The 9,660-nt window shown below is 38.9% G+C and overlaps 1 protein-coding gene across 1 annotated transcript in view; it reads right to left on the reverse strand.

The window, feature by feature from the left end:
* Positions 1 to 6,933, reverse strand: part of LOC139697231 (low density lipoprotein receptor adapter protein 1-like) — a 115,168-nt gene extending 108,235 nt beyond the window's left edge. The window contains exon 1 of the mRNA XM_071595901.1: positions 6,812 to 6,933. Coding sequence (XP_071452002.1) covers positions 6,812 to 6,863 — 52 coding nt within the window. The 5' untranslated portion in view covers positions 6,864 to 6,933. The remainder of the gene's footprint in view (positions 1 to 6,811) is intronic.
* Positions 6,934 to 9,660: the final 2,727 nt, after the last annotated feature.

The following is a 9,660-nucleotide window of genomic DNA, read 5'->3' on the forward strand; positions in this document are numbered from 1 at the left end:
CGACGAGAAAGTCTCTAGGCTCTCATTACTTCGATATTATATATAATGAGGGCGATATCGGAAATAGAGCACCTATCACATCGTAAAATTTCACCGTCACATTTTATTTCCATATAATAAGCCAATAAACCTTGCCGTGATATCGCTAGACGTCCGCAGCGCACAAAATGACCCTGGAGACAACGGAGGCGTGGAGGACGGCCAGGAGGGACGGGGATGGAAGTAGGGTGGGGGGTCTTGGAGGGGGGACGCGGTAGGAGTCGGGGAGCGCTCGTGCAGGAAAGGATAGAGCGAAATCAAAATTTGCGCGCTACGTGAGGAGATCAAGTTGTGAACAAGGCACCGGAGTGAGAAGGGGGGGGGGGGAGAGGCTATCTGATAAATTCAAGTATTCGTTTCGCATGGTGCTCATCAGCGGATGGTGTGCATCTCCTTCTGCTACACAGGTTAGCCTCATTCAATACAGATACGGCGTGTCTACTTGACCTCTGCGAGCAAATCGAGTTCCGAACTGAAATAAAATTTTCATCTGTGCGGAAAAATTACGCATCCCTCGAATGACTTTGCAGGTTCAATGAAAATGCTATAGTGCATTCTGCGCTCTCAGAATCATGCCGCCTATTGCATACTTTCCGCTGAAATACCTGAAAGCATCAACATCCACTGCAAGCATGCCGTTAACAAAAATGGCGTGGAGGTTGCACCATGATAATGATCGAATCACATATTGTTAACACCAGTGATATAACACATTTCGCCCTCATGGGAAGCCACAATTACGTACGTTCACCAAAGCCATTATTGGGCATCTTTATTCGATAGTGTACGATAAAAAAAGCATCATACATCATAGGTGAGACTTGAAAACCGTGTAAGGGTTAAGGGTAAAAAATATTTAATTAATCTTTCAAGATTTTTAGAGAAGGGATCAGTTAGTTAGTCCGTGATTTTATACACTTACTGTATTAATGGCATGATCGAGGCCGGTGAAACATTAGTCGAGTTATCTCCCAAGGGCGAAATATCAACCAAATCAAGGATTACGTAATTAGAAAGTCGAGAAAATAGGCAAAGCTATCCCCAGAGATCAGAAGGCGCTTAAAACACAAAATCAATTGAACACCATAACCAATAATCAATAAAAATATTAGCATACTGACTAATATGCACCAGGGACAGTCCTAAAAAACAAACTTTCTACCCCATCCCGCCATGGCGCAGCCTCCTAAAAACTTAAGTCATCTTTAAAAACGAGAGTTGGATGAATGAGTCGTAGATTAAAGATCAACTCACGCCAAGTTCTAAGGTATGTAAAATCTTAAGACTTAGGGTAAGCGATTGGGTCATTTACATGGTCTTCACCGCCTATGGTGTCGCGGAAGATTCCACAGCAAGCAGGGATCGTCCAGAGGTTTCGTCCACATGGAACCCGAGTCTTCCGTCAACATCCTAGCAATCTACCTGAGGTCATACCTTCCAAATTTCCCCCCAAAAATGTTCATAATTATTCTCTCGAAAATGATCTCACTAAGGAGCCGAAGAGCCGCATTGAAATAAAGCCCTTAATCCTAAAACCTACGAAACTGAAATCCGTGAAATGAAAGTGAGACGCAAATTCGTTTTTGAATTACGAAATTATTAAATACCTAATGTTTTATGAAGAGTTTCTGAAATGCTGTGGCGTGGAACAAACACTGTGAAAGCATCGGAACTTCGACACTAAGGAAGGTTATATGTACTTCTTGAATTAGGAGATTTCCAGCTATCTTTTTTTGGGAAAAACTGAATAATGCCAATGGGACTGACACGGAAACAAAGTTAATGTGTTGGATGTGGTGGGATACTGTAGAATTTAACGCGTTAAATGGAGAAAAACTGAAAAACTGGGGTTAAAGTTTGATAGGTAATGTTACTTAGACAAATGAGATGATAAAGAGGTGAGGAGAAATCAGATTGAACAAAAGAGGGTTGGGAAATATCACTATTTGAAAACTGAGTGAAAGGCTATGCAGATGAGATGACAATCAATTATAATCCCAGGGAATAGTGTTCTTATGGTCAGGAAACCTGCAGGCGAGACTTTCGCGGGGCAAGGGGGTATGTTGGTAATTTAAAAAGAGGGACTATTTTTGAAAATTTGCGGTAGGGTGAAGAGAAATTTGCTGTTGGCCCACTCTACACCAAGAGAAGCACCAAAAGGTCAGTTAAATTAGAGTTAGTCACTTAAACAGTTAAACGTCTAGAATGATGGGCGAACAACTGTTGCTCTCCTCACAACACACCAATTCCCCCGGGACGCGATCCCTACTTCTCTAGCAGGAGGACTGTTCTCTCGTTCCCCTTTTTTAATATCCTTCTCGGTCGGAATAGGCTAATAATGATTGTGGATTGAGTGCTCATGACAACCGCCGAATTAGCATGGAAATCGGGTGCATTCATCTTTGAAATGTATGCGAATCCGGAATTTGCGTTTCTCTCTAATCGTTTCCACGTCTCCCTTAAAAAAAATCGAAAACTAACTAGCAAATCTCTCTCTCTAATGGCGCAGATGACCTCAACTGTCAGTTGCTTTCATAATAACGATTACGAAAGGTGAATCGGTAAGGATCAATCGATCTCCTTCCTTGAGGCGATAAATTATAAATAAAGATATGCGCGGCGACCTTCGATCCCATCTTGACGACAGTAGAGGATGCGCGGAGGACAAGGTCGAGGGTCATTGGAAGAGAGCGGTGACTTGGAAATGTACCATTCCTTCGGAAATGAGACCGAGGTAAATTGAATTGGTTGAAAATTGAATCACTGATGTCAGAAAATAATTTAAATAAACATCATGGGATATAAATGTATTTTATAGACGAAAATTTGGCTGTATTATAAAATTCTATTATGACTGCAATCAGGGGTTTTACTTGACATAAAAGTGAATAATGTATCACAAAATATAGTTAAGCGACAAGCGTGGGAAATTCAAGGTAGCATCGAAATACATGACTATTTTAGCGCTTTGAATTAATGCAGAATTATGCTGATAGTAGAGATTTGCATATTTTTGCAAATGACAAGAAGCGCATGAGATTTCTTTTTGGGCTAACGAAAAAGATTCAACTAATTTTGCATGATCTATGTAGTGTGGACGTATGTTCTTTACGTCCGGGGGTGAAAGAGGAACTCTGGGATTCGACTCAAGAAGTAAAATTTCATCGATGAGAGGAGCGGGAAGTTGTATCTTAAATTTGGTATCTAGAGTCAATAAAAGTGTGGAAGCAGTGACATATGCGCCCAGTTTCCTTCTCTTCTTTCCCTCTGAAAATGCCCAACTTGCTTCTCATTGAAAAAAACGGGGGAGACTAGTTCAACGAAGCTGGAAGAAAAGTCTTAAACAGACGGAAAATCTCGCGTAGCATGAACTAAAATGAACATGTTTCGACATGAAACGACTACAGTTGACGCAATACTAAAGTCAAATCAATTAAACATGCAACACATATAGACTATATGCCAAGCTTACAGTAAAACATTAAATTGAATTTTTGCACAGTAAAGAATCTTATGAACAATCTTTAATGAGCATCCCTCGTAATTATGTCGTCATTTATAGGGGGATCTCTGATAATTCTTTCCGTTGATTCAATATTATTTCTAAGTAACAGCGTTATTCTCCTAAATTTTCATCATTACTGGCCATATTTTCAAAGAGAGGACATTTTTCTTGAGTAGCAGTATCACAAGTTTATTAATCGTCGTCCACGATTCCCTTTTTAGATAGAGTTCAGGTATCAAATTCTGATTGGCTTCACGTTAATCATAGACGACGATTCCTTCCAAGATATGAAAGACCTCTGAACTCGGCAAAAAGAAAAAGAAATGGAGCACCTAGGATTTGATGTGGGGAAGAGATACCCAACATTTGCTCAAAAGCACAACCGAATATTGTCGTCTCAAGCGTGAAAAATTGAAAGCAATATTGAGAGAAGATTTTCCCTCCTGATTTACGTCCGAACTCCACTTAGTATCAGGACAGTATTTTGTGATGACAACGGGAAACAAAAACACCGATCCATTTCAAACCACGGTAAAAAGATAATCCAGCCATTTGCCTTTCCGATCTTGATTCATAAAGTATTATTTTCAAAGCACTTTTTCCTAAGTTTCCCGATATTCCTTCACATTCGGCAAACTTAATTTGCGTCGCTTCCGGAATTTTTTCGCAATTACTTCATCTAAACTACGCGGACGGACATAAAATTCCTTAATCATCTCTTTATACAAACGTTAAAATTTTGTGGAAACACCGTCTAAGTTGTTGCAGTTGGGAATATTTATACCCGATACGATGAATTCTACAGTGAACAAAGTTTTTACCTCAAATGGAATTTGTTGATTTTATACTAAATATGCCAGAGAAACTCAAACCCGTGAACGAGCATTGATGAATTAGATGTATTTTTGAAAATTATTGACACTTCAACCGGCTCACATAACTGAACAGGGGCCTCCATCGCCTTGTTGAGGCAAAATCTCAAGGACGAGAAGTAACGAAGTTTCCGGGTCCATTCGAGGTGCGTACTGCCTATCGTTCATTTCAGGGCTCGCTCGTCGAATAGTATTTCACCCCCGGGAATCGCGTTTTGGGGCGTGGGCTGAATCGACTGCAATCCCAATACTTATCAACACTCACCTTCCCATACTCGCATTTCCAATGCATGCAGCGCACCAGGAAAATGCATTTTTGTTAAACTTTTGTAATAAATCTGTAACTAACTCCGTAATAAGCTTCCAGCAGCTCAACAAATCGTGTCAGAAATGGTGCCAGGACCAACTATAAAGAAGAGTGGAAGGGGCCAGTGGTATGGGGATACTACAATTTATAACATGTTAGCGTTTCCTTCTCATTGAATGTATCCCGACGAAGGAAAATAAACTTTAAATTAAATTAAATTTTATGAAAGAAAAAGGAATCCTCAAATGTTCGGTAGTCGCTCTCTCTATCACTATTTTCTGACCTGTTATTGTATTGTAGGCTCTCAAATATTTCCAGCACGCCACGATTAAACTCACACGGATGATACCTACCCTAGCGGTAAGTTGAGCGTCGCGCCTTTAAGTTTTCAATTACTGCCATCCAGATTCTCTATAGAGCAATATTACAAGCGGAAATAATATTTCGAAGAAAATTCCTTTCCCTTTCAGTCCCAACCCGGGATTCAGAGTAAAGAACAAGGGAAGTGGCCAACCTGCTCTAAGCCACGAGTGCTATGGCAAAACTTCGCCTGTTCGGAAATTTCTGTGTGTGTGTTGCATACCGTCACGGCGGAGACATCTCGGGATCTTTTCACGTAAAATTTGGCATGACGAGAGAAGTCGGCGGGAATTTAGCCACAAGAGAACGGAGAACCTAATACCATCCTCCGCTCTCTCCAAGACAAGAAGGATAATTGTTAAGAAAAATTACGAAAAAGAAGCAGGATTTAAGAATAATGTTTTTTTGAGAGGAATATTCAAACGAGTGAATATGCCTCTCAAAAGCTCTCCTTTTAGTGCTCATTCTCTCGTTTCAAAATCAAATATCATTAAAAAAATCTCTTCCTACCCTCCCCCACCCCGTTGGCATAGTTCTAATTCCATACCTAATAGCCCTTGGTCCTTTGCATACCTCCAATATTGAGCTGTCTCGCATTCGTATTGTGTTTCCCGCAATGTTGAAGAGCACCGAAAATGTTACTCAATGGAATATAAACTATGTTGCTGTGATTTCTTCTGAATTATTTGCCCGAAGCTTAAATTCAGTTTAAATATTAACGTATATTAAAGTTAAGACAGTATTTTCTTCCGGTCGAAGAAGTTCGCAAAGATTTAATTGATTAATTGTAACAAGCGGGATCTTATACGCATACTGAACGTGATTAATTGGCAAAAGAGATGTAAGAGAAAATCTAATGAGGGATTCAATTTCGGATACGTCAGGTCTCTCCTCCGTTACGTGCCGCAAATGGTCTGGAAATATATACCATTTGAATTAACATCTCTATTTTGTCATCGTAACAATTTTTATGTCTTCGCGTAAGGTTCTCAGATAGTCTTCAGAAGAAACCCCTAACTAAAAGCACGTCCTACACCATATAAAACTTATTGTCTTCGTGTTCTCTGCCGAATGTACACCAACGGCCAATAAACCAACTCTTGAGATGGTCAAGGAAGGTGAATCCAAAATACAAAAATTTGCTTTATTTCATATTAACTATTTCTTTCGACAAACTTAGAAGAAAATATTGGTAACTATTCAGCATTATCGGAAAAATATTCATGGCTACGGTATGAATTACTCTCTATGGATTTCACGGGAGCGAAAAGAATATATACGCATATCACAATGTTAAGTTTGAAAAAACAAGATTTTGCAATGTCGCTGACTTTCGAAAAACCTCTGATAACACGCTCTATAAAAATAGAGTTATTTTGAGGTTGAGGGCGCGTTATTCCAAATACCGAAAGCACTTTGAAAATAAATTAAATCTCCCGCTTCTTACGCACTGAATCCACAACTAGTTCATACATAAAGTTTCAAATACCACACAGAAAATCGGAGAAACGCAACAAAAACTGCAACTGCAACAGGAGATGAGAATAAAAGTAGCTCCGGAATTAAATGACACTTGTTTTTAGCGTTTCGCGCTACCATAGGAATCAGGCATAACTATTCAACTCGTGAAATAAATCCATCGCATATCGGCTGAGATATTGTGTCAAAACACCCAATCCTACAGAAAATTAACTTACACAAAAATAAACTCGAAAAATTGGTACTCACTCTTATGCTTGGATTTCTTCCCTTTGAGGAGTCCTCTCAGGAACGAAGTCATCTTGAAAATGATGTAGGCTACGGTTGCTAATAGCGCCTTCGAAGTCTGCTCAATCTCTTTCTCCCTCAGGTTCTCGTCCGCATCTGTGGCTCTTCGCGATGGAGCTGCTTATAAAGCGCACCCGCTCTCCTCCTCCTGCTGTAGTGACGGAGCGCCACCAAACAACACTCGACGCAAACAAAAGAGCGACATTCAGCGGCAAAGATGAGGGAATTTTGAAACAGACAGCAGCCAAACGTTTGCACTCCGGGTCAAAGTACAACAGAAGAAGGTCTTAATCAATTTACGTCATATTCATTCCTCAAATAACCGTATATTGCACAGTGATAAAAAACATCTGAGCCTTGGATGTACATTGCACTAGCGATAGAAATCTGCCAAGATAGACTGGAGGAGGGAATATCCTTTTATTTATCAGAAATATCCTGGTAGTGCAAAGTGTGTTTTGGGACATTAAAACTTATTGCAGAAACAGGATTGCTTTCCTAATCTGATATGGGTAGCAATGCATTAAACATTAATGCGTTGTCCAAAAGTATCTTTGCTGGTGAATTTGTTGTCCTGTCATGTTTTCAACGTAACATTTTTTTAGAAAAACATTTGGAGAAAACTAGGAAAACTTAGGCAAGAAAACTGTGCCCAAGAAAAGGAAGCGAGATAAAGAATACAGCTTTAATACTACTTCTTTTTCAGTTAGAAAAATGTATCTGATCGTCAGCTTCTTTAATGATTCAGTTCTTCTTTGATAAATCGGCCAGCATTGTGACATAATATATAGCGTAAGTAAAAATATTTTACTAAATAAACTCGTGCATTAAATGACAGGATAATTCTGAAAACCTAAAATTATCATTAATCGGGTTTAACTTTTGACTTAACCAAAAATCTTCAATAAAATCTCAAGGAATTTGTGAAAAAACTAGGGATAAGGCTCCTTACTAAAATTTTTGACAGGCTTTTCTTACCTGAGTTATACACCAATTAAGGAATGTTTGAATAATATTACACTCTCAAAAAAACCTTTCTTACCTTGCTTCATAAATTCTAAATATCTCTTATGAAGACAATCACAATGATTTGGTGATTAAATAGTTTCAATCCTCTTATTCAAATTATTCCTAAAAATATTAAAAGGCTTTTTCAAAAACCCCTCTAATTAGAGTAGCAGTCAGTCATATGGCAAGTGGAAGATACAGTTTAAGTCCCTGAACTGGAAGCATTCTCTCAACTTCTCCGAATAGCTAACAATAGTACTAATTATTTTTTTATCCATTTCCATTCCTATATGTCCTAATACTCATGAAGTTTTCACTATATAATATATTAAATTCTTGTGTATATCCACATGGTTATTCATAGATTCAAGTATTTGTTTTTCCCATGCATTCCTGATAACAATGCAAGGGAGAAACACTAAGAAGAAATAAGCAAGTACAGGTGAAAATTGTTAGGAACATACAAGTTCCTCTTTATTTCCTCCTTATTCCTCCTTATCCAACATTATGGCTGGAGTTGCAACGCTCCTCACCACATGCTCTTGTGCTGAGTGGTGGGGTGCTGTGTCGGCAAAGGTATAGAACTAATTTAATGGTAAATTGTCCATCCTGAGCATAATGCTAACTGGTAATCAGTGATGGCATTGCATATGAGCTTTTTAATGGGCATCCTTATTTGTCTTATTGGAGTATTCAGTGGAGTAGATACTAATGGTATAGTATATTGTAATGTGCATAGCAGATATTGTATCAATGGTGTCTAGTCACCCCCATTCCAAGAACCCTTTTGGTGGATTGGTGCCATGTGTGTGTGGAAGTAGTGGAGTAGAAGAAGAATGGCTGGTGACCTAACTCCCCCTGCCACACGTCCTTGTGACAGCTTTTACGGTAGAGTATAGATGTAGATGTGTGTGTGTCTATATCCACAGACATTTCCTTTCGATAACTTTAGCTTTGGTAATATTATATTACCTTCACAGCACAGGTTCATCCATTGTATATCCACTGTAGATATCCATTCAATATTCAGATGGCCTACAAAAGATATCCAATCAATACCCTCCAATATCTAAGCATGTATCTTCATGTATGAGTATAATTATGTACATATTGTATATGCAATGGAGTAGCTTCATATTTGTCTTCCTGGTTTTGTATTGATTTGAAAAAATGTTTGTAGGAAATTATCATATTATTAAAATTTTATCTGAAATACTACCTTGATCAAAAATTTCCCGGAATTTATTCAGAAAATTAAAAATACAAGTTTATTAATCTAAATCTATATTGTCCCCTTCAAAGTAATCCCCATCGACTGCAACACACTTATGCCAGCGCTTGATCCAATCCTCGAAACATTTTTTATATTCGGTTTTCGGTATGTCCATCAGTGCTTCCTGCGATTTTTCCATTACTTCCTCTCGGCTGCTAAAACGCGTTCCCCGTAATGGTTTTTTAACTCGATTGAACAGAAAGAAGTCACAGGGAGCCAAATCAGGCGAATTCGGTGGCTGTTGGATGGTATTTGTTGCATTTTTCGTCAAAAAATTACGAATAATGATAGCACTGTGCGACGGTGCGTTATCATGGTGCAAAATCCACGAGTTTTCTGCCCACATTTCTGGTCTCTTTCGGCGAATTGCTTCACGCAAACGTCTCATAACGCCCAAATAATACTCTTTGTTTACTGTCTGGCCTTCTGGCAAAAATTCATGATGCACTACACCGTTGTAATCCATGAAAACCGTCAGCATTGCCTTCTTTTTTGACTGAAAACGACGTGGTTTTTTTGGTCTCGGCTC

The sequence above is a fragment of the Hetaerina americana genome, unplaced genomic scaffold (genome assembly GCF_022747635.1).
Source record: "Hetaerina americana unplaced genomic scaffold, ioHetAmer1.1.p SCAF_70, whole genome shotgun sequence".
Lineage (NCBI taxonomy): Eukaryota > Metazoa > Arthropoda > Insecta > Odonata > Calopterygidae > Hetaerina > Hetaerina americana.